Source organism: Oncorhynchus mykiss, chromosome 23 (assembly GCF_013265735.2).
Source record: "Oncorhynchus mykiss isolate Arlee chromosome 23, USDA_OmykA_1.1, whole genome shotgun sequence".
NCBI classification, from domain to species: domain Eukaryota; kingdom Metazoa; phylum Chordata; class Actinopteri; order Salmoniformes; family Salmonidae; genus Oncorhynchus; species Oncorhynchus mykiss.
The window spans coordinates 23,600,619-23,627,620 of NC_048587.1; the positions used below are offsets into that span (position 1 = coordinate 23,600,619).

The 27,002-nt window shown below is 40.4% G+C and overlaps 1 protein-coding gene across 1 annotated transcript in view; it reads left to right on the top strand.

Moving 5' to 3' along the window:
* Window positions 1-27,002, top strand: part of LOC110502464 (protocadherin-15-like) — a 278,820-nt gene that overhangs the window by 146,537 nt on the left and 105,281 nt on the right. The window contains exons 19-22 of the mRNA XM_021580491.2: window positions 5,524-5,652; window positions 11,754-12,059; window positions 12,471-12,701; window positions 19,019-19,135. Coding sequence (XP_021436166.2) covers window positions 5,524-5,652; window positions 11,754-12,059; window positions 12,471-12,701; window positions 19,019-19,135 — 783 coding nt within the window. The remainder of the gene's footprint in view (window positions 1-5,523; window positions 5,653-11,753; window positions 12,060-12,470; window positions 12,702-19,018; window positions 19,136-27,002) is intronic.

A 27,002-nucleotide genomic window follows, 5' to 3' on the forward strand; every position in this document is an offset into this window, starting at 1 on the left:
TACACAAAGATAAAAAAATAATTCTAAACTAATCCAATCTATATGTGGTTGAACTTATTCAACCGTTATTCAAATGGTTTAGGAAGCATCATTTATAATTCTTCCCTACACTGGCAGTCATTTTATCTGCAGATTGAAAGTGATTCATAGTTCCAATTGTTGGATATCCTAACATCTGTCTGGATTCCAGAAGGAATTGTATAGTACTTCACTAGCCAGCGTAATGTATCGTTGCATTTCCTTTACAAGCAGCTCATATATATTTTTGTACATCATTTTGTACACATAAAAACGGCATAAAAACATAGAAAACAGCATTTGAATATTACATTTAAATTTGTTAAAAAGTACATGTTAAAAACAAACATGAATAAAAACACTTTTTCTTCTAAAACAATCTGTAAAAGCCATTTAACATTTGTATAAATTATTTAACAAAGGTAAAACATTTTTACCATGACATGGTAAAACGTAACTTTGTTAAAAAGCTGTCTTCGGTCCTTTGTACAGTAATGGGGTGGATTCTTATCGAACTCGCCTCCTCCTGCTCTTCCGAATCAATTACCGTCCTGTCCTTCGGGGCACAGAGGCCGTGGCCGCCGGGACCTTTGGTGTTGTGGGGGACCCAGGGCTTCCGTGGCTACTATGGCCACTGCCTTGGGGATGGTCTCTACTCGTTTCGCTGCCAGCAGGTTGCGGGAGGACCACAGTGCATCCTTCAGACACGTGAGGGTGGGCCAGAGCTTGGTGAAGGCCTTCTGTGGAAAAGGCCTTCGGCCCACCCCATACAGCACAAGCTGGGGTGTTAGGTCTTCCCCTGCTGGCAGACACGGGGAGATCAGTGGGCCTGCTTCCTTCCACAGGTCCCGGGTGGCTCTGCACTCCCATAGCAAGTGCCTCACCGACTCATCCTGGTCGGGGGCACGCGGGTATCCCGGGTGTGCATAACGACCCTGACCGGGAGGATCTTGTGGGCGACCATCCAGGACAGGTCGCGGTGCCGGTTCAACAGAGTAGGATGGGCCACATTGCGTCAAACTGTTGTGGGCTCATCTGTAGCAAGCCCAGACACTGACACACTGGTTCCTGCTCCTGCACAAGAGAGAGAAGAGAGCAGTGTTTAGTTAAAACCTCGACTGCCTCTTTTTCCAGTTTAAAATGCCTTAACTTTTGGAGCTGGACGTAGTGTTTGGGGAGCAGGAAAGAGACTGAAGTAAGATCCCAGCCAGGGATCTTATTGTTGACCGGGGAGTGGCAAGTGTTCGGTGTAACGCTGTGTAGCGGCTGCCCAGGAACGAGTAGAGGTCCGGCAAGCCTTTCCCCCCCCTTGGACCTGGGCCTCTTGACCATCTTCCTCTTCAGCCTCTCCCACTTCCTTCCCCACAGGAAGTGAAAAAAAACCCATCTGTTCCAGAGCTAAAATAGTTGTTCATGGGGGGATAAAAACAGAACTAATTAATAAATGCACAGGTAAAATTACAGCTTTAATGATTAAAATCTTGCCCTCAAAAGTCAGCTGTCGAAGTCCATAAAAAGCCACTCTCTCTGTTACTGTCCCCAGGATCCCACTCTAGTTGTCACTCCCTCCTCTCTCCCGGTCAAACTTTACCCCCAGTACCCTTATGTCAGTCATTTTAACTGTCAGTGGTAGTCTGGTCAAGTCTTGGTCTGCCCACGGTCCAAAAAATTGGGCCTCTGTCTTGTCTCTGTTCAGTCTCGCCCCAGAGGCTCGTCAGTACCTGTCAGTCATGTCCAGGATCCTGTCGACAGATAAAAAGTCAGGGCATTAAATGTTGATGCCATCCATGTAAAATACACACTTGGCGGATACCCACCCCACTGATCCGTTGGTTCCTTTACAAGACCTGTGCCAGTGGTTCGATGCAGGCCACAAACAGAATAGGAGATAACGGGCACCCCTGACAGATGCCGCAGTGTACTCCCCACGCTTTTGACAAATATCCATTTACAAAGATTTTGCTGGTAATGCTGTAATAATACAATATTCACTTAGACACTCACTTGGTGAAGGCTACAGGACTGACATGCATTAAATGCAACACTCATGTCTCTGTTATTAGCAAACACAGTCATGGCTGGTACCTCCAAATTCACTCAAACGGCACCCTGGGAAATAAATATGCAAATAAGGCTTTACACCCTACTACAGTCTTAAAACAACACCAACAAATGAGTCATTGTAACACAACAGGTCTTAATTCCCTAACACTGAGAAAGTGTAATAGCATCAGCTCTAATTAAGAGTTCATTTAAAGGTCCAGCCGATTGTTTCTCAAATATCAAACAATATAACTTGTAAGAAAGTGTTACATTTTAACACTGTGGGAGATAAAATTCCGAACCCAAATGTGCTTTGTGTACTGTATATCCACAAAGATAATTAATAATAATTAATTTAATTTGTAAAGCGCTTTTCTCAAACCCAAGGCACAGAAGAATTTTTTTAAATATATTTTTATAAAAATAATAAAAAAATAAAAAAAACTGACCATTATAATCAGACAACAATCAAAGCTGTATACCGGTGTTGTCAAATCCGGTGGACAGGAGAACAGAATTAACATAGGTCCTTGAAAGCTTTTCTGAATAGCTCAGTCTTTAGCTGTGCCTTAAAACTTCTTGATACTACCCATCCTGCGTAACGTAGCCTCAAACTAAATAGCATAACGCAGCGGACATAAATCTTACTAGAAAATGTTCCTATTCATGAAAATCACAAATTAAATATATTGAGACACAGTTTAGCCTTTTGTTAATCACACTGTCATCTCAGATTTTTTTTATATGCTTTACAGCCAATGCTAGACAAGCATTTGTGTAAGTTTATCATGGCATAATGCTATGGCTAAGCTCTGCTAGCATCAGGCAACATTTTCACGAAAATAAGAAAAGCAATCAAATTAAATAATTTACCTTTGAAGAACTTTGGATGTTTTCACTCAGGAGACTCCCAGTTAGATAGCAAATGTTCCTTTTTTCCAAAAAGATGATTTTTGTAGACGAAATAGCTCCGTTTGTTCTTCACGTTTCGCTGAGAAATCGACCAGAAAATGCAGTCACTACAACGCCAAACCTTTTTCCAAATTAGCTCCATAATATCGAAACATGGCAAACATTGTTTAGAATCAGTCCTCAAGGTGTTTTCCTCATATTTATTCGATAAAATATCCGTCGGGACAATTGGTTTCTCATAAGAAGCGATTGGTAAAATGGCTACTTGTGTACTTTACTCAAGATTTTCTGCCGGAGCCATCATGTGACCACTTGCTCAATGTGGTCCCTTACAGCCATTCTTCAAGGGAAATGCCTAAAAAGACGTCACAATGCTGTGGACACCTTGGGGAATACGTAGAAAACGTAAGCTCATTCGTAGCTCATTCACAGCCATGTAAGGAGTCATTGGCATGAAGCGATTTAGAAAAATGCGGCACTTCCTGATTGGATTTTTATCTGGGTTTCGCCTGTAACATCAGTTCTGTTGCACTCACAGACAATATCTTTGCAGTTTTGGAAACGTCAGAGTGTTTCCTATTCAAAGCTGTCAATTATATTATTATATATAGTCGAGCATCTTGTCGTGACAAAATATCCCTTTTAAAACGGGAACGTTTTTTATCCAAAAATGAAAATACTGCCCCCTAGTTATAAAAGGTTCAACGAGGCTAGTGGCTCTGCAGCCTTGACAGTGACTGGAAGTGCATTCCACAGCTGAGGAGCCGCACAACTGAAAGCATTATCACCCATAGTTTTGAGTGTGCTGTGTGGCTGCTGAAGGGAGATGGACCTGGAGGAGCGAACGGTGCATGTGGTAGGATGAAGTCAGACAGATACTTGGGTCCAGAGTTGTACTCTAGATGGACTTTGGATGTGCTAACAGCCTTAGTTGTTAGCCACCATATTGTGTTCTCTGCATAATTGAAGTCTGTTTGAATTAGCTTCAGTAAACTGTTTGATTTAGTGTCTCTGTATTGACTTCATTACATAGTTTCTTCGGATAGCCTTATGTATTCATTAGTAGAGTATATTTGTCTTTGCCTAGTCATCACAGATGCTGATATATAAGTCTGCTTCGGAGACTGATTTCCAAAACTTTGTGAAAATATTTTAGATTCTTTGCAGCTTTGCTTTTGTTTGGCAAATTATTATTCAATTATTTACATTGTATCATCGTACAGAAGGTAAATTCATTTAGTTTTGATTTCCCTCATAGCTCTTCAATACTCTGCAAAAACACACACTCATACAGTACAGTGTGTGACCGACCGGCTTGATTCGGTCTTATGTAGCAATGGTGTTTTTTACATTGGATAAAAGTAGAGTCTCAGAGCTAGAAACTAGTATATCATACACTACAGTTGAGGAACAATGGGAAAGGAATTTGCTTTGAAAGTTGGTAAACTTGTAACCTCACTTTTGAGAAAATGGGCCTTGAATTTTTTTGTACCTAATTGGAGAGCTCTTCTTTGTCTACACCCATTAAGCATCGTTCACACCCTCTTAAGCTTTAGCCCCACCCACCTCTTTAAGGATTCACATGTGAGGCTATGTACTAAATAACCAAAGATTTCAAGACTAAAGGCTGGTTTATACTACGGATGTGTTCGTAAATTTAATCTGCAGTGCCAGAGTGTCTGGTCATTCGTAAACTAAGAGCGTTGCCAGATTGTTCGTTCGTAAATTCAGAGCGTAACGCTCTCAGAGCGTTCAGAGCGCACACTGGACGCTCTGGCCGAGTAGTCGGGTTGATCCGAGCGTTCTGACCCAACAACAGTAGTCAAGCACCCAAGCTAACTGGCTAACGTTGACAACAGCTCACTTTGACCATTTTACTCACCCTAGCAGAGCTAGTTAGGCTGTTTATCCAGAGTGTTGGTGACTGCAACTGTGCTGCTGGCAACAATTTCATTATGCTTTTTTGTCAACATTTACTGACACCCGCCATACTCAACGGGTGTTGAGCGTTCGTAAATTCATCAGTTATTCTGCGCTATGGCACACTCAGATGAGAATGCTCTGAAGTCAAAGAAGATAACTAGAGGGAATTTATCAGCTACGTGATATCTTTAAAAAAACCTGCGTTAGAAAGGATTACCTACACATACTGACCAGCTCATGTTATGAACAGAAGTGTGCTACTGTACATGGCAGATCAATCCAAACTCATCTCTCGGCATGTCCAGCCCACTCATTATCTCAGACAGTCATGGCTTGCGGGAAGGTTTCTTGCTTTTTCCATGGCTAAACCAACTTGGCTCTTGATTAACAATTTTATTAGTATTTACAGATGGCATACAAGTTTGCTATTAAGGCACATGAAAGTTCACATTCCAGAAGACATTTCTGGCCAAAAACGTTGATTTAAAAAAGGTTTACATTTAATTGGAGCTCCTGTGAAGAAGTGTCGCGCGACATATGTCTCGTTTTCTGAAACGAGTCACGTATGTTTGTTTGCTTATGCACACACACACACAACTATTTTTTTCTCTCTGTTTTTGTTTCCAGACCTCCACCACCACAGTGAACATAGTGGTGACTGATGTCAACGATAACAACCCTAAGTTTGATCTGACCCTACCCAGAAACCTCACTGTCCAGGAGGAGGAGGCAAACATATTTGTGGGTCAAGTCACGGTAAGCACATCTGATGGGCTAAAGATGCACACAATATGGTAGTATGTTTTTTGAAATTCACCTGAATACCTTGAACGTGAATATGAAGAATAACAACCTTACTTTCTCCTGACATTTCCTAGCATTTCCCTTCTTTCTACCTTTCTACCTGGCACAGCTTTACTAAGCAGGCCTTCTTTACCATTTCTCTAACCCAGCTACTCCCAAAGTCCCACAGGTGTCCACAGCAACGCATGTGGCGATAACAACGACAGGCTCTAATTGACTGGAATACAATTCTTTGCTGAGTTGGAATCAAAATTATTACCTTTCCCTAGTGATATCATTATTTTGTTTTGAGCTGCACCCAGTGTTAAAGGGCAATTCCACCACTTTTCAACCTCATTTTAATTATCTCCAGCACAGTATCAGTGTCTACATACCGTTTTCTGAAAATGGCGCATTTCTACGTTTCTACTTTGTTTCACTTTTAACTTTGTTTGGAACATGGGGTAAGTGTGTTTTTCAAAAAACAGCAACAACAAATGCTGAGAAACAAAAAACAAATATACAGTTTTCCTAGGCATGACCATGTTGCTTCAAGACCATGTTTAAAAAAGAAGAAATACAAGCTTCCGTGACATTTGCATCAATTAATTATCTGTGGAATGATTACAGTTCTGCAGAGGGATATGATAGGTAGGTCAAACTACCACTAAATTGTATGTTCACCCACACTGTGCCATAGTAGATCAGTGAATGACAATTCACAGAAAATAATGATTTCTTTTTAAAGTGCTAGAAGGGAGATAAGGTTAATTTCTACGGGAACGGGAGCTCTTTGTGTTGCATCATGCTGACACACATTCTAATCTGTCTTCACATCCACCAACCCTGGAACACCAAGACTGACCTCTGACTTTAAAGTTCCCACATCTCTAATATTTATTTTCCTAAGTTACTAACATAGAGTACAAATGTCACATGAATGGATAGGGGAAGTAATACATGTATCAATAGCATACGAAACAAATTAATTGGTGCATTTTATCTCCATGGGCTATTTAAGTCTGACCCTTGAGTTCCACAGTTCTGCTGGTTGTTATCCTTCTGCTGTAATCAGGGACTGATTCAGACCTGAGACACCAACTTTACTTGACACCCAGCATCATAACGGCAGGGTGGCAGGTAGCCTTAGAGCGTTGGGCCAGTAACCGAAAGGTTGCTAGATCGAATCCCGAGCTAATAAGGTACAAATCTGTCATTCTGCTCCTGAACAGGGCAGTTAATTAACCTACTACATGATTCCATAACAGATATGGAATCATGTAGCAACCAAAAATGTGTTAAACAGATCAAAATATGTTTTCTATTTCAGATTCTTCAAAGTAGCCACCCTTGATAACAGCTTTGCACACTCTTGGCATTCTCACAAGCAGATTCATGAGGTAGTCACCTGCAATACATTTCAATTAACTTGTAATTTGTGGAATTTATTTCCTTCTTAATGCGTTTGAGCCAATCAGTTGTGTTGTGACAAGGTAGGGGTGGTATACAGAAGATAGCCACCCTATTTGGTTAAAAACGAAGTCCATATTATGGAAAGAACAGATCAAATAAGCAAGAGAAACGACAGTCCATCATTACTTTAAGCAATGGCTTTTTCTGGCCTCTCTTCCGTAAAGCCCAGCTCTGTGGAGTGTACATCTTAAAGTGGTCCTGTGGACATATACTCCAATCTCTGCTGTGAGCTTTGCAGCTCCTTCAGGGTTATCTTTGGTCTCTTTGTTGCCTCTCTGATTAATGCCCTCCTTGCCTGGTCCATGAGTTTTGGTGGGCAGCCCTCTCTTGGCAGGTTTGTTGTGGTGCCATATTCTTTCCATTTTTTTTTATAATGGATGCAATGGTGCTCCGTGGCATGTTCAAAGTTTCTGATATTTTTTTATTACCCAACCCTGATCTGTACTTCTCCACAACTTTGTCCCTGACCTGTTTGGAGAGCTCCTTGGTCTTCATGGTGTCGCTTACTTGGTGGTTCCCCTTGCTTAGTGGTGTTGCAGAATCTTGGGCCTACCAGAACAGGTATACTGAGATCATGTGACAGATCGTGTGACACTTAGATTGCACACAGGTGGACTTTATTTAACTAATTATGTGACTGCTGAAGGTAATTTATTGCACCAGATTTTATTTAGGGGCTTCATAGCAAAGGGTGTGAATACATATGCATTCACCACTTTTCCATTTAAAAATACAATTTATTTTAAATTTCACTTCACCAATTTTGACAATTTTGTGTATGTCCATTACATTAAATCCAAACAAAAATCAATTTAAATGACAGGTTGTAATGCAACAAAATAGGAAAAACGCTAAGGGGAATGAATACTTTTGCAAGGCACTGTATGTGTGTGCTTTGAATTTAGGGCAACTTTGTGTGAAGTAAGTATGCTAGGCTAAAGGCTTCTATGCCACAACCTGTTTGGATCATGTGCTATTTATTCTTGGGGTAATCTGCTGCTGTGCATGCTGTGAATTTTGTGGAATTGCATTTGTGCGACATTGGGGGTTATTTTACATTTTTCTCAGGTCTTGTCATTTTATTTTGTGAGGAAATGTATAGAGTGGTCCCAGGACCGGTGTTAATCGCTAATATACAGTACCATTTTATATGACAGACCATTTTTATGGAGGCCTGTGAAGAGCACTCATGTCTCAATAGATGGGCATATACTGTAAATGCAGTACTTGACAATTAATCTGCATGCAGATGTTACCAATGCATGGGGTTTGCACTGCATATATCATCCATGTATTTTAATGCTAATCCTGAAGGATAAGTAAGGGATAATCAATGAGGGGCTATGGGTTCTAGGGAAATAATGTACGTCACAGAAGGTGTGTGTGCAACGACATGCAGCGGAGATGTACTCACCTTCAGCAGAGTTGCATTATTTCCAGAGAACAAATAGGCTGCGTTTACGCAGACAGCCCAATTCTGATATTTCTTCACTAATTTGTCTTTTGTCCAATGAGATCATATCTTTTAACCATAATTGGGAAAAATATCTGAATTGGACTGCATGTGTAATTGCAGTCTTAACTTTGAATAGATATGAGAGACAATGAATGCTTGGCACCCTTAAAGAGCATAAAAAATGGCTGCTGACCAACGTGGTAGTGCTAAAGTGTGCTTGTTTGTTTGTTGTTCAATTAATTTACTATGTATTACAGGAATTTGGCCCGTTGAAAAGCCTGTGAGCTGTGGGGTGCATAATGATGTCAACCTTTGTGGTTAATTTGCAGATGTGACTCACCACTTGGATTCGGTCTTATGTAGCAACATTTGAATTTCTGTTTTTTACATTGGATAAAAGTAGAGGCTCAGAGCTACAAAATGGTATATCATACACTGCATTTGAGGAAACAATGGGAACGTAATTCCGCTTTGAAGGTTGATAAACTTGTAAACTCACTTGTAAAACTGTCTATCAATGTTTTGGTACTACTTTTGGAGATCCCTTCTTTGTCAACACCCATTCAGCATAGTTCACACCCTCTTTTGTTATGTTTGACTTTTATTTAACTAGGCAAGTCAGTTAAGAACAAATTATTATTTACAATGACAGCCTAGGAACAGTGGGTTAGCTGCCCTGCTCAGGGGCAGAATGACATATTTTTACCTTGTCAGCTCAGGGATTCGATCTAGCAACATTTCAGTTATTGGCCCAATGCTCTAACCACTAGGCTACCTGCCGTACCTTACACGTTACCCCCACCCATCTCTTTAAGGGTTGATCAGTGCTTTCTGTACTGTCTTGCCAGCTACTTCCAGGCACATAAGAGTGAGAGAACGGCCCACTGAACATGATTTGCCCTAGCAGAGCTGGTTAGGTTGGTTTTGGTGATTGCAACTGTGCTATCAGATTGTCTGTTTGTAAATTCAGAGCGTTTCACGTTCAGAGCACACTCTGGCCAATAAGTAGGGTTGTTCCGAAAGCTGTGACCTCACATCGACAGTCAAACACCCAAGCTAACTGGTTAGCTACTTCTAGACACATAATGAGAGAACACCCCACTCTGACCATTTTACTCCCCCTAACAGAGCTAGTTAGTATGTTTTCATGTTATCCAGAGCTTTGGTGACTGTAACTGTGCTGCTGGCAACAATTGAATTACGCTTTGTTGCCAACGTTTACTGGCACGGACATATTCAATGGGTGTTGAGCATTCAAATATTAATCAGTTATTCTGCGCTCTGGCACACTAAATATTAGTCTTTTGTTAAGAAACGGAGCAAGATATATAGCTAAGTAAACAATTAATCCCAACGCATGACATAACATTAGTTAGCGAGCCAGCCAGCTAACGTTAGCTAGGTAGCACACTAACTTGAAATGAAAATAATTTGTCAAAATTAGAGTGGAGTCTTTTGTTAGGACATGTAGCTAGCTAGCTAGCTAAACAATGGACCATAATCACAACTCATGACGTTAATACCCTGCATTGATCTACAGGTAGCTAACCAACCAGTTTCGATGGCTATAACTAGTCAAACAAATGTGTCTGAGATATGAAGAATAAGATCATACACATAATGTTAGCTAGCGACCCAGCCAGCTAAGGTTAGCTAGCTAACAGTAAGCTTCAAATGAAAACACTTTCTGTCAAAATTAGAAATGTGTCATATCTGAAAATGTAGCTAGCTAGACTATCTTACCAGTATACATCATGGTTGGACGCGTCTCCTGTCTGATTCCATGCACAATGTAATCAAGACTGTTGTTTTCGTCATCTCCTTAGCTATTATACTCAAATTCCACTGATTTCAAAACTCGGTCCACCATAAAGTGGAGAGCATACACAAACATTAGCTAGCGAGCTAACGTTAGCTAGCTAACAGTACACTTTAACTTGAAATTAGGGTTGCAGTTTTACTACACAATGTATTTTTTTTAAAGCCGCGTTGGACACGATTACCTAGACATACTGACCAGTTCCAATAGACAGATGTATGCTATATGACAGACCAATCCAAACTCATCTCTCGGCATGTCCAGCCTACTCATTATCTCGGCCAATCATGGCTAGCGGGAAGGTTGCTCACTTTTTCTGTGGCTTAACCAACTAGGCTCGTAATTTACCAATTTCATTAGTATTTACAGATGGCATACAAGTTTGATATTAAGACACATGAAAGTTCACAAGTTCGAGAAGGCATTTCTGCCAAAAAACGCTAAATTATTTTTTACTTTGAAACAGCTCTATTGTGAAGTCGTAACTTGCAACATACGCCTAGTTTCCTCAATCGGGTCACATACTGGCATGTTGTTCTTTCTTCTGTTTTCGGAAGGTTTAACACCAGGGCTCAATCTTTAGCCGTGGCTTTGAGCATTTATCTGGCTTTCTGTGTAATACAAAATGGGGGTAAATCACCCTTACCCCATCTAAGCCCTCTCTCTCTTTCATTTTCATTTGTTTCTATGATTCTCTCTGTGCTACTCCTTCCATCCCTAGCCGGGGTTAATAACTCAGCAGTCAGGCTTGAATTGAACAGTGGCAGGAGAAGTGTGACCAGATTTCAAAGTTTTCCCCCCTTCTCTCTCTCTCCTGCCCTCTCCCTCTTTCCCTGTTACCATGATTACAACAGAGAGGAATTTGTGTCTGCTATTCACACACAAAAAACACGATGGCACACACACTCACACACAAGCTTGCACACACTCACACACTAGAATATCGATGACCTGACATATTCATTCGGGATTTAGAATTTGTTAAGTAACTAACTTTCTGTCTACCCTGAAGGATCCTCAAAATGTACCTCATATTTTCCCCATTCAAGGAATTCCCTTTATAGAAAGAGGTTTATGGCCCTTTAAACTTATTGATGATTAGTCATGTCTGTGACAAAGACACTTATCTTAATGTGAACAGAAAATGAAAATGTCAGCTTAGTAATTTTTAAGTGTACATTAAAGTGTGTGTGTATGAGTAAGTTTTAACACATTTTAACTGTGGCTTTATTCATGATATAGCACAACCCCTTGTACCTTACTGCTTATGTATTTCCATATTTACCTTTCCCTTCTTCACTCCACATATTTACGCTTCCCCTGCAGGTCACAGATCCAGATGCAGGGGCTAACGGTCTGGTGCGCTACAGGATAGTCAACCACCCAGGTTTCTTCACCATCAATGAGAACGGCAGCATATTCACCGCAGTGCCTCTGGATCGGGAGCTCAAGAGTCAGTATGACCTGATAGTGGAGGCCTCTGATGTGGCGGTGGACCCCCGCAGGACCACCTTCACCCTCTCTGTCCTTGTGATAGACATTGATGACAACAGCCCAGAGTTCTCCCAGAAGACCTATGTTGTCAACGTCCCCGAGAACAGCCCTGTGGACACTGTGCTGCTGCGTTTCAGTGTAAGTCTGTCTGTCTGTCTGTGTGTGTGTGTGTGTGTGTGCGTGTGCAAGTGCGCATGTGTGCGGGTATGTGCTACAGCTTCACTGAGCAATGAGCGTGGTGGTTCTGAGACTTAGTGTAAGTGTGGGGGAGGGAATTCTGTAGCTTCTCTCTCTGTCAGGCTTTGTGCAGTGCAGTAAGGGCTTCAAACAGCTTAACTATTAAATTCACCCTTTAACATCCTTTAACTTCAAAGCGACTCCAGCTATCAGCCGATTTGGCCTCCATTTCAACTGCCATTCTCTTCCAGGCTGGTAGCAAACATCTATAAAAATGTGAATTTCATTGCAATGGTTCTGACTGCAGCACCTCCACCCACCCATCCCTCTCTCTATCTCTCTCTCATCACTCCCTCTCTCCGTTCATCCCAGGCGGTGGATGCAGACCTGTTCTCTAACGTAACGTACCGTATCAAGTCTGCGGAGGACATGAAGCTGTTCTCAGTGAACCCGATCTCAGGCGAGCTGTCAGTCCTGCAGACCCTGGACTTTGAGGACCTGGCTAGTATGGGTATGGGGGCCAACTATACCTTCCAGGTGGAGGCCGTCGATCAGGCTGGGACCATGCCCCCCGGTGAGGCCACCGTCACTATTCGGATCACGGTACGATCATGTCGCTCTGTATTCACTGTGTTTGTCATGAGTGATAGTAAAAGTAAAAAATACTGTTGCTTCACACTCATTGTTTCCACTCATGATGGTGACTAGTAGACTAGTGCTTGAAGAATATGCAAGTTATGGCCCTCATCAAGGTAAAATCACTTCTTGCTTTACGTGTACAATGTTATGTACCATCATGGTCCCTAAGGACAAGTATCGGTGGTGAAGGATGCACACTAACAACACTGTAGAAGTAATAGTCATAGTCTGCTGTCACTCTTTATTCACTGTGCTCTACATACAATTTGGAAGCTTTCCTCCTCTGGTTAGGATGAATAAAAAATATGTTTCCAACTACTTTACCCTCATGGCCCCCCAGCAAAAGTAGTGCTGGTATAAATCAACAAAGCAATACTGTTTCACTGCCAGGAGCAGTAGTAACAGTTATAGACAATACATTATATTGTGCATTTGATAGCAGAATCAATAGTTATTATTGTGGAAGCTAGAGGTGCTGATAGCAGTGATAGAAACAATCTATTTTAGAGGTAGTACGTTTATCTCAATATTTGAATATTGAGAAAGCAACTTCATTAGCAGTATCACTATCAAGAGAGTAGTACTTTAGCTCTACATGAATAGCAGTCATGGTATTATGTCATATGTTGTGAATTTCATTTAATGATCACCTCATTCTACTAGGCTAGCTAAGAGACCCTTGCATTGGAGTCATGATTGTGTCTTTGTTATGGCTGATCCAAGGCTAAATGCATATTCGGAGCCACTGTGCCTTTCTACCCTTAGCATTCACATCACAAAGATGTGCTTTGATTTGATTTATTAGGATCCCCATTAAACGATGCCAATGGTGACAGCTAGTCTTACAGTGGTCCGACATATAACGAAAAAGACCACTGGTAGCATGTCTTTTGGTGTCAGTGCTGTGTGTAGAAAAACCCATTTGTAGAGGTCCTAAAGAGCTGCCCTGCGCTACACCACACTTTATATGTTTGACATTAGAGAAGCTTCCAACATATTGATGTTTCTTATAAAAACGGTTTACAATCAAGCTTAACACCAAGTAATTTAGTCTCCTCAACTTGTTCAACAGCCACACCCTTTATTCTCAGATTCAGCTGAGGTCTAGAACTTATGAATGATTGAAAACAAATACAATGTTTATTACTGGCCACCCATTCCAAAACTGACTGCAACCCTTTCTTAAGGGTTTCAGTTACTTCATTAGCTGTGGTTGCTGTGACACGTAAATGGTTGAATCATCAGCATACATGGACACAAACGATTTGTTTAATGCCAGTGGCAGGTCATTGGTAAAACTAGACTAGAGTTTCAAGAGAGCTGCCCTGCGGTACACCACACTTTACATGTTTGATGTTAGAGAAGCTTCCATTAAAGAAAACCCTCTGAGTTATATTAGACAGATAGCTCGGAATCCACAATATGGCAGAGGTTGAAAAGCCATAAAACAAAAATATTCTTATTATGCATTTATTTAAACCAGTCATTAGTTATTGTCAGTGCAGTACATGCTGAGTTCCCTTCTCTATAGGCATGCTGAAATTGTTTTTTTAATGATTTACAGAGAAATAGCTTTGTATTTGGTCAAACACGCCAATGGCAACAACTAGTCTTCCTGGGGTCCGACATATAACAAAAAATACATTATAAACAAAAGACTTTACAATTTACATACAGTACATTTAAAAACATCAACATGTAGTGTGTGTGTGTATGTGCAGCTATCAGTTACATGTCAGTACATACAGTACAAACAACAAATACATCATAGGTGAGAGATGTGCTTTACTATGAGGTGTGCTTTACTTATTTTTTTAAACCAACTTTGCTGTTCATTTGTGCTATATGAGACAGAAGGGAGTGACATGCACTCATGGCTCTGTATAATACTGTATGTTATGGACCTGGGGACTGTGAAAAGACCCCTGGTGCCATGTCTGGTGGGGTAACTGTGTGTGACAGTGCTGTGTGTAAGTTGACTATGCAAACCATTTGTAGAGGTCCTAGAGAGCTGCCCTGCACTACATCACACTTTACATGTTTGACATTAGAGAAGCTTCCACGAAAGAAAATCCTCTGAGTTCTGGAAGCAGAATGACTTTGGCTACCCTCCAGGCCTGAGGACAAAGACATTCCTTGAGGCTCAGATATGACAGATATGAGTGGCTATAGAGTCAGCTACCATCCTCAGTAGCTTTACATCTAAGTTGTCAATGCCAGAATTATTGATGGATAGCAAAAACAATCTACCTCGCCCACACTAACTTATCACAATCAAACTTACAATGCTGTTCTTTATTAGTTTTTTATGCATGAATACGATGGCTCACTGTTTGTTGTTAGCATGTTCTACCTAAGTTTGCTCACTTTGCCAATGAAGTAATAATTCAAACAATTGCCAACATCAAATGGTTTTGTGATGAACAAGCCATCTGATTTGATTTTGGCTTCATAAAACAGTTCCTTCTTATTTTTATTGGGTTTAGTCACAAATTTCTCAATTTGCAGTAAGTCAGCCAGTCAGATATGCAGCCAGGCTTATTAGCTACTCCATTTGCCTTTTGTTAATCACACTGTCATCTCAGATTTTCAAAATATGCTTTACAGCCAACGCTAGACAAGCATTTGTGTAAGTTTATCATGGCATAATGCTATGCTAGGCTCTGCTGTTAGCAGGCAACATTTTCACGAAAATGAGAAAAGCAATCAAATTAAATAATTTACGATTGAAGAACTTCGGATGTTTTCACTCAGGAGACTCCCAGTTAGATAGCAAATGTTCCTTTTTTCCCAAAATATTATTTTTGTAGACGAAATAGCTCCTGTTTGTTCATCACGTTTGGCTGAGAAATCGACCGGAAAATGCGGTCACTACAACGCCAAACTTTTTTCCAAATAAGCTCCATAATATCGACAGAAACATGGCAAACGTTATTTAGAATCAATCCTCAAGGTGTTTTTCACATATCTATTCAATAATATATCCGTCGAGACAATTGGTTTCTCATAAGAAGCGATTGGAAAAATGGCTACCTCAGTACTTTACACAAGATTTTCTGCGGGAGCCATCATGTGATCACTTGCGCAATGTGGTACCTTACGGCTATTCTTCAACATAAATGCGTAAAAAGACGTCACAATGCTGTAGACACCTTGGGGAATACGTAGAAAGCGTAAGCTCATTCGTAGCCCATCCACAGCCATATAAGGAGTCATTGGCATGAAGCTGTTTCAAAAAATGTAGCACTTCCTGGTTGAATTTTTATCTGGGTTTCGCCTGTAACATCAGTTCTGTTGCACTCACAGACAATATATTTTCAGTTTTGGAAACGTCAGAGTGTTTTCTATCCAAAGCTGTCAAATATATGCATAGTCGAGCATCTTGTCGAGACAAAATATCCCGTTTAAAACAGGAACGTTTTTCATCCAAAAATTAAAATAGCGCCCCCTATATCCAACTGGTTAATAACCTGAAACAGATTGCAGGCACTGGTTACAGTGAGAAGTTTTCTCTGGAGTGGACAGCTTGATGAAAACTAGTCAATATTCAGGTCAACAAAAAAGTAGAACACTCTGTTTACATCACATACACTATTAAGCATTTAACAAGCAACACCCCCCCCCCCCCCCCCCCAAAAAAAAAAAAAAAAAAACGCTTTAGATAAGACAGGTGGACCTACAACCGCAACACTTCAATAACACTTTACATGAGATCTTTTCTCAGCATTACACGGACATGGCTCTAAATATATACAGCAACATCTCCCCCATAAGCATTCCTGTCACTTCTGTAGATGTTACATCCTTGTATGGCTACTTCTGTATCATCAAAGGAATTATATAAGTGAGTCTCCGAAATGGCTAATATAGGAATGTTATTGATTTCATGAACCTTGTTTCTAAGGCTACATATATTATTATTGGCTATTTTCAGCCATTTCCTGGGTAGTTTGTCAGTGATAGACATAATGTGTAAAAGAGCAAGAAAAAAAGAAGAATAAAAAAAAAACATTCAGCAGTCCATTAAAAGATGGACCTGTGATAGAAATACACCCTGTACCCAACAATACTCCCACAAGCCCTGGTCTTTGTCATGTTAGCAATTTAGGCTATGCTGTTACTTCTTGCGGTTCCAGACAGGGCAGGTCGCAGGGAAGAAAGAAACAGCAACAAACAGCAGGGATCTAGACAGCCACAAGCCCAGAACAATCTGCGATCCCAACCACAAGGTCTAACCGTATTGCAAGCTACGTTCAAGCCCTCAAGATAACCCCTGCTGATGGATAACTTGAGGTCGCGTTAGCCCTGGTGCTATTCCAGGGCTGAATGACTCATTAGCTTTGTTACTGCAATTATGTGAGGATTTTCAGATGCATGTTTTCCCATTCCAATTTTTCAGCAGATTAGCCTCTCAATTGAAACTAAAAGATGAAATGCCTCCTGTTTTGGCACACCGTGTCTCGCTATGTTTATGTGTGTGTGTTTGTGTGTGCTCGCGAGCGTGTGTGTGCGTGCATGTATACGTATGTGTGCATGTTCTTATGTCTTGAGTTCTTACACTTCACCCACTGAGTAGGTGTGCATTTGCTTTATGCAATATTTAGGTGGTTGTGCATTTGCTGTATCAGGGTATAAGTGGGTTTTATTTAGCCCAATGGCGGAACCACTGACTTCAACTCTGTATTCACAATTTTGACATGACAGGAAGGGAAGTGTGGTTCCTCAGGTTGTTCCTCTGCAGGCCTAGCCAACCTGTAGAGTGAGTTTGTCCTCCGATAAGGATAGTGTTTGATGCAGTTTCCTTGTGGTCACCCAGTAACCGTGTTTGATGCGATAAGGCACAGTATTGCTTATGTTATCACACCCTCCTGGCTGCTATTTGATATGGCCTACATGCATTAAAGTGGGACTAATGGATTCACACGGGGTTCCTATGAGTGGAGTTGGAGGAGACTCTATGATTTTCCTTCTTTCCTCCATTTAACACCTGCATAGGCTTTTGAAGTCTTTTGTGTTTGATTTGTTCTCGTGTTATTCTAGGTTTTCTTGTTTCATTTCAATGGAAGGCCTCACAGTGATTGATTGTGTACTCTATCTGTGTCCTGGGGATCGTATTTAAACTCACACACTTTTCCTTATTTTCTCGCAGTTTCTGAAAACACACTGTAGAATCTGATAGAGCGTGTGTGTGTGTGTGTGTGTGTGTGTGTGTGTGTGTGTGTGTATTTGTCACCTGCACAAAGGAGGAAAACACCAAGGCATGGCTTTGTTATTGAAAACTGAAGCAGTGAATCACAGTTTGTCAGCTCTACAAAACACAAGCTGCATATAGATGGACGGGAAATGTGTCTGTGAATGACTTGAGTCTTTGCCTTTCACAGTGAGGTCCACTACACATGGTTAGATCAGATAGTTTATTCAGCAGCTCTTCTCTCTACCGTTCAGCACCGACCCACTTCAACCATACTATCAGAAATGTCATTACATCACATGAATCAATGTTTTGTTCTATTGCTGCTGCTGAAGATCTAGATTGTATTTTATGGTGTCAGTGTTTGGCCTCCATCCCACAACTAGGCTATCTAGAGAGAGAGAGCGAGAGAGAGAGAGAGCGAGAGAGTGAGAAAGAGAGAGAGATTAAAATCAATGCCATGTTCACAACATATTAGTTGAGGATGTTGTTTCAAAGTCTAATGCAACGAAATGGACAGCGCTTTCTAAAGTGATGATAAATTATAAACACCCATATGCATATTAGAGCTAATGCATAAGCATAGGCCTATATATGAGGCCAAGCTTGGGAACAAAAACATAATTATTAAAATAATGATTGTGCCGTTATACAATACATAGCCAACCACATATTACACATTTCAGAATTTTAAAAAATAAAGTCACATAATAATACTTCCACTGAACTTTGTCAGATAGACATGCAGATCGCAGTTCCAATTGCAGAGGACAAAACACGTCTCCAGCAGATTCAGTTTGACCCTGACAAAGCCATAAATAATCCATCATTGAGCTTCAGCATCCCCCTCAGTATTTCTAGTCAGATTCGTCTTTGCAAGATGTTGATGTTTGCTATCACTTGCAGACTGATTGATAAATTGTGAGTCTGACAATGGATACAATGAAACTGAATCATGTGATGATTCATGCTCTGACCCAGACTTTCTTTCCTTTACCTCCAAAGCATTGGGGATAGAAAAAGTGAATATTATACATTTATAATAGCCTACAGTACTTTATGCATCTATTCATTTTCTTTTTATTGACAGGATATGAATGATTTCTCGCCAGTGTTTAGCCAAGCGCTGTACAAGGGCCTGGTGGCCCCCAATGCAGAGAAGGGAACAGTCATCACCACTGTGTTCGCTGAGGACCAAGACCCTCCTGTGAGTATCACTGACTGCTCAGTGACCAAGGATTCAGATTAAGATTCATATGTATTGCTCATAAAGAGGATAATGATTTTCACAGCTCATGGCATCATAGCTGATGACACAAATGATTGTTTATTACACAGCGTAGTGAAATACAGCACTACCAGCAAGAACCAATGTTCACTTTGTAAAAATAGCTACCTGATTGTGTTGCATCTGTTCTGTTCCCTCTGTCACAGTTATCATAATGTGATGATTGCTTCTGTTAAGTACCGTTCCAGTCTCACCCTTCTGTCTATTTGTATCTGTCTTCATTGGCTTTGACATGGCTGAGCAGTTCCACACAGCCTTCCTGGTATAACCAATTTATTTGTGAATTAAATTATACCATATGGCACCAGAATTTTGACACCCTGTTGTGCTCAGAAATTATTTCCCCTATCACAGGCGAGGCTGCACAGGGGCAGGGGAAATCAGTATAGGTTTTTGTGATTCAGCACACCATACACCACAGATGTTTACTGCTTCCCGTTCGCTCTGTCAATAGGACAACAAGGAAAATACAAAAAAGAGAATACATTCGGAATCAAATAAATGCTAAAGAAAAAGGTTATTTTGTCCCCAGAAAAATGAAGTTCAGCGTCATCAATTCCATGCCAAATTCAGGTTAGTTTATTGGTAGTGTAATCACCTAAATATTTATTTAATAACCCCATAGGTGAGTCAGCATTCTACCTTAAATGCTCTCTCACACCCTCTCTCTGTTCTTTTGAGACTGGAGTTGTTTTGCATTATATCGAATGCATAGCATTGTTACATGAACCTAAAAGTCCTGAGGTTCTCAAAGTATTTAGTCCATGTTAGCTTGAGTGGTTACTGTAGCATGTTTTCTGTGTAGAGCTAGTTAGCTTTGAGCTGGGCAAAAGTCGCAGGGTGGAGGATAGAAGTTGTATTGAGCCAATTGGAAGCTGGGGTGACCAATGTACTCTGAGGGGCCAGGTGGGGAATTTAGCCAGGACACCGGGTTAACACCCCTAATCTTACAATAAGTATCATGGGCTCTTTAGTGTCTACAAATAACAATACCTTTTGCAGCAAGTCAGCAGTGGGATGCAGTGTGGTATGGCTAGCCAGAAAATGTATTAGTAATATGTAATAAAAACAGAGACATTTGGGGCTTCTGTGTGCACATCTCTTCCTCACTTTCTTGCAAGTGAGTGTCTCTCCTTTTTCTCACTTGTTTCTGCCCCTTTCCCCATCTCTTTCTCTCTCTCCCTGGCAGTCTCCTGGCAAGGATTTAATATAATTGAGTGATCTGTCATTTTTTTTATAGTCTGCATCATTATATTGGACTCTTCTGTGAATTGTGTCCATCAAAAACAATACAGCTTTCCCTAACAATCCTCATCTGACACTTCTCGAATCTGGCAACTCGTTATACCCTCCCAGGGGGTCTTTTGAAAAGGACATTGGAATGAAAGGAGATTGGAATGAAAGGACCTCCAGCTGGCTGTGTTCCCACCAGGGTAGGGGGCCTATGTTCTCTCATTACTCAAAACCTTTGCACTTAATTTATCTGAATACAGTTGCTTAAAGTTATGTTGTAGTCATTACACAAACTGATAGAGTCACTGTGACCGTGTAGGGGTCCACATTTGAGTTTTATCAACTTAACATTTTGGAAGAACTGTTCCTCAGGCGCTTCATGAAATGGGTTTCCATGGCCGAGCAGCTGCACACAAACCTAAGATCACCATGCACAATGCCAAGCGTTGGAGGTGTAAAACTCGCCGCCATTGGACTCTGGAGCAGTGGAAACGCATTCTCTGGAGTGATGAATCACACTTCACAATCGGGCAGTCCGGCAGACTGTAAAGTTTGGTGGAGAAGGAATAATGATCTGGGGCTGTTTTTCATGGTTAGGGCTAGGCCTCTTAGTTCCAGTGAAGGCAAAGCTTAACGCTACAGCATACAATGACATTCATGATGATTCTGTGCTTCCAACTTTGAGGCAACAGTTTGGGGAAGGCCCTTTCCTGTTTCGGCATCACAATGTCCCCGTGCACAAAGTGAGGTCCATACAGATATGGTTTTTCGAGATTGGTTTTAGAAGAACTTGAATGGCCTTCACAGAGCCCTGACCTCAACCACATCGAATACCTTTGGGCTGACTTGGAACGCAGACTGCGATGCCAGGCCTAATCGCTCAACATGAGTGCCCGACCTCACTAATGCTCTTGTGGCTGAATGGAAGCAAGTCCCAGCAATTTTCCAACTACTAGTGGAAAGCCTTCCCAGAAGAGTGGAGGCTGTTATAACAGGAAAGGGGGGGCCTAACCTTTTCACACGTGCCAACAAACGGCTGTGATCATTCTGTAGTGGTCCCTGTTGCGTACAATCAAACCAGTGTGATTAGAACGCTTGATTAGAATGATTATTAAGAACGTCCATTTTCGATTGACACAACAATCAGCATTTGAGCATTTGACTTTTTTTTCACAGATATATTTAGCAAAAACACAGTTCTTACAAAGTTATGTCCAGAATGTGACCAGTTTATTTTTTGGATGCAATTTTCAGACATTCACAGAAGTAGATACAGCATAACACAATCATCCAAACTGGAAAATGTAGGCTACATTTGTCTTAGTGGAAAGATTGACTTATCACAAGTTGTCATATTTGTATAACTTTCGACTGACAGAAACGTACTATTTAAAATTAATCACATCACCATTGATCAAAATTATTGAGTAAAAAACTTTCTAGAAATCAAAAGTAACCCGGGGATGGGTAGTTTGTGCACGCCCGGAATTTTTTTTTCTTCTTCTTCGCAACAACCAAAGATAAGAGCAGACAAGATTAGTTTGGTCTGTTAATAGTATGCATGTTGAAGGGGGTGTGTCGTCTACAATCATCCACTTCCCTTCATTCGCTTCTGAAAGTTTACCTGAAAGATGAGGGAACCATTTTTCACCTCATTATAACATCTTTGATCTGACAGATGTTTACGTGACACCCACAATGCATTGTATGATGTCAACAAACATGGCGCCACACATAGCTGGCAAATAGCTTCGCTCATTATTATCAGTACAACCTTCAAAAAAGTATTTTACACACATCATAGGTGTCCGTTACAAAATACGCAATAATCGGAATGCATTATGTCACCAGTACTTGAAAACATGTGAATAATACATTATGCTCCATACATACATACATACTGTATGCACCTACAGTAGAATCGACAACACGATACACAGAAAATAAGGAAACTTATTCTATGTTTAGTTGAGCAACCACTGTACAGAAAATAAGGCACTTACTGTGATAGGAACGCACACGTGTCCAAAGTTATTATTTGTAAGGAAAACAACGAGAAAGGCAAAGCGACCACCAGTAAGAACATGTTTGAATTCTTGCAAGACTGCGCAAATATATGCATACTTGATCTACGCAAACATGAGTGAAGCCTCAAACATAAATTGTCAGCATCGCTGAAATGGGCTACTTCTATGTGAATTAACGAGGAGGCGGAACACACCTCAATTCAAACTGCTTTTCGAAAATAATTAGAAATTGACAAGTTGAAACATAGCCTATAGATAATTAGTAGGCAGCATGTGTTGACTGTCCTGTTGCATAATAATCACATTTTGGAACAGTGAGTGCATGCTGACATGATGTGCATAAAACCACTCACGCTGGGGCGACCATAAGAGATATTTGGAACATTGTGAAATGGTTAATGCCCATGATTTTGGAATGAGATATTCGATGAGCAGCTATCCACATACTTTTGGTCATACAGTGTATCTCTCCCTTTCTGTGCATGTGTATTGTCTGTCAGTCTGTCTGTCTGTTTGTCTGTTTTCTAGTCCCTTTCGCACTCCCACTCCCGCACTCCCACACCTTTGTGTCACCTCTTTTTTACTGTAGAAAACATACTGTATGTATTGCTCAATTACAAAGCTTAAGTAGATGGGTGCATTATGATAAACTCTAGTTCATGGTCACTGAAGCAAACTTCTGTGAGGTGGAGGAGGGCTTAGCCTAGAGTGCAGACATACAAACACACACACACACACACACACACACCATGATATCCTCTTTACTACTCCTCTTAATTTTGGCCTTTGTGCTGCATTTTTGTTGAAGAGCACATCAAATCAAATGTTATTGGTCACATACACAAGGTTAGCAGATGTTAATGCGGGTGTAGCGAAATGCTTGTGCTTCTAGTTCAGACAGGGCAGTAATATCTAACAGTAATCTAACAGTTCCACAACAACTACCCAATACCCACAAATCTAAGTAAAGGGATGGAATAAGAAAATATAAATATATGGATGAGTGATGACCGAGCGGCATTGGCAAGATGTAATAGATGGTATAAAATACAGTATATACATATGAGATGAGTAATGCAAGATATGTAAACATTATTAAAGTGGCATTGTTTAAAGTGACTAGTGATACATTTATGACATCCAATTTTTTATTATTAAAGTGGCTAGAGATTTGAGTCAGGATGTTGGCAGCAGCCACTCAATGTTAGTGATGGTTGTTTAACAGTCTGATGGCCTTGAGATAGAAGCTGTTTTTCAGTCTCTCGGTCCCAGCTTTGACGCACCTGCACTGACCTCACCTTCTGGATGATAGAGGGGTGAACAAGCCGTGGCTCGGGTGGTTGTTGTCCTTGATGATCTTTTTGGCCTTCCTGTGACATCGGGTGGTGTAGGTGTCTTGGAGGGCAGGTAGTTTTCCCCCAGTGATGCATTGTGCAGACCTCACTACCCTCTGGAGAGACTTGCGGTTGTGGGCGGAGCAGTTGCCGTACAGGCGGTGATACAGCCCGATATCAAGCATGAATCAAATCTGATACATTTTGGTCAAAATATGAATATTGAAATGCTTGTAAATAAACTGTTTACAGTTTATGCTTATAATACCAGTGCAATGTTTATCTGCACAGGCAAACAAAACCCCATAACAATAATTATCCATTGTCCATTATCACTGGCTTTGACTTAATAGCATTCCTTAATTGGGTAACTCAAACCGCCTGGTAGATCATATTTTTCAAGAGTTCCTAAATTATTTATTTTTTTACAACATTAGTAATTTAATCTTCTTTAATTATGTTTTAGAGATCAACAACATTTGACAAATTTGCTATTTCCCACTTTAAACACAATTAGTACAAAAAATGTGTGGTAAACGAGGCTTGGTTTCAACCATCTTTGAATGCATGTTTAAAAAATTATGGGAGTCCGATAAAAAAACACATGATAATTTTATTAAATGGCATTGATTGAAATGATAAAATATACCAAACAAAATTAATTTGTTTAATTATATTTACAATTGGTTGTCAAAATTAGCTCAACTGCTGGAGCTGCCTGATAAAGGTTTAACGACCGAGTGTGTTTACCCCAGCAGAAGGCATAAACCATTTATGGTCTGTGAGCAAAAAGTCAGACAAGGGGAGCTGCTGTAAACCTGAAAGCACTAGTAAAGAGAGTAAGATTTTACCGTCAAGGCAAGCCCCATAGAATACTGATGTGATGGAAACAATATGAGACCTGTCAAATAAAGTTTATAGTATGAGGGAAATGGGAAAGGACATATGTTTATTTAAAAAAATATTATATTATGTAGGCACACCATCTCTGACCCTGAGGGCCTTTCAGCTCACACTGCAGTAGCCACATGGCCTCGGGTTCTACTCCTTAGTGATAATTCAAGGTCAGAGCATGTCCTTACATGTTAGGGAACAATATATGGCTGGTGGTGTAATCTGAAATGGTGTGCTTTTATGGGTTGTGCATGGGCAAGATACTTAGCCTATGCCCTATGTTCACCTGAAATGTTTAAGCAGAAAGTGTCTGCTGTATAAATAAATAATTCAGACAGAATGCTTACACTTTTGTTACAATATTTGGTAGGTGCAGTGTGCAGTTGCTTAACAAAAATGCCTTTGGTTTATTGCCTTATTATGTTCAGTTTGGATCTACAGTAACATAAACCCCTGATTCTACACTCATAGCCTGGATGCTACACTCATGCCCCTCAGCGTATCAGCAAGCTCTCTCTAATCGTTTCTCACTATCTTTGGCAGATGTATCTGTGTGAGTAAACCACCCAAGGGATCTAACCCCGTATTTGCTCAATTCTGCTCAGTTTGGCTCTACAGCACAGAAAACCTGATAGGCTGTCTCAAGGCCAGCCTGCTCAGTTCTGCTGAAGGGCATTGAAGTATAACCTATAGTAGAGAACAGCAAGAAAAAAAGGTGGAGTAAAAAATATAGCACTCTGAAGTGGTACATTAAAAAACATAGTTATGAGATAATCAGCCATTTGGAAGCATGATTAATCTTAATCAAAGGGTCATATTAAAGTCCCAGCTTTCATAAATGACTTTAAGTGTATTTGATTTGTGGATGGAGGGATGGGGGACATGGGTGGGGCGTTATGTAACTCCAATAGATGTGTAAAGATAAAACTATGTTGTGTAGTCACAGTGTATCAGAGGTAGTTGGTCAAAGTTCACTTGCATGGAGAGTAACTGCCTGAGACCTCAAGACCAATGTTAGCACAAAGAGCTAACGGATATAAAATAGCTCAGCAGGCAAACACGACCATGAGTCATGTTCAAGACCTACAGTGCCTTCAGAATGTAGCTACACCCCTTGACAAAAATATAGTGTGAATTAAAAAGGGATTAAATTGAGATTTTTTTTTGTCACTGGCCTACACACAATTACCAATAATGTCAAATGGGAATTAAGTTTTTCGAAATTTTTCAAATTAATTACAAAATTAAGCTGAAATGTCTTGAGTCAATAACTAGTCTACCCCTTTGTTATGGCAAGCCTAAATGAATTCAGGAGTAAAAAACATCTTAAGTCACATAACAAGTTGCATTGACTTATTATGTGTGAAATAATAGTGTTTAACATGATTTTTGAATGACTACCTCATCTCTGTACCCCACACATACAATTATCTGTAAGGTCCCTCAGTTGAGCAGTGAATTTCGAACACAGATTCAGCCACAAAGACCAGGGAGATTTTCCATGGCCTCACAAAGAAGGACACATATTGGTAGATGGGTAAGGAACAAAAAAACAGGCATTGAACATATCCCTTTATACATGCTGAAGTTATTAATTCGACGTTGTATGGTGTAACAGTACACCCAGTTATTACAAAGATACATGAGTCCTTCCAAACTCAGTTGCCAGAGAGGAAGGAAACCTCTCAGGGATTTCTCCATGAGGCCAATGGTGACTTAAAACAGTTACAGAGTTTAACTTCTTATGGGCAGGTGGGACGTTAGCCTCCCACCTGGCCAACATCTGGTGAAATTGTAGAGCGCAAAATTCAAACTAGAAAATTATAAATATTTAACTTTCATAAAATCACAAGTGTAATAAATCAAAATAAAGCTTAACTTCTTGTTAATCCAGCCGCTGTGTCAGATTTCAAAAAGGCTTTATGCCGAAAGCACGCCATGCGATTAGCTAAGGACAGCGCCCTTCATACAAAACAATGAAAAACATATTTCAACCACGAGGGTGCGCAATAAAAGTCAGAAATAGCGATATAATAAATGCCTTAACTTTGATGATCTTCTTCTGTTGGCACTCCAAAAAGTCCCAGATACATCACAAATGGTCATTTTGTTCGATAATGTCCTTTATATCCATAAAAACTCAGTTTAGCTGGCGCGCTTCAGTCAATAATCCACCCAGTTTCCCTCCATCAAAATGCATACAAAATGAATCCCAAACATTACTAACAACCTTTTCCAAACAAGTCAAACAACGTTTATAATAAAACCTCAGGTACCCTAATATGTAAATAAACAATA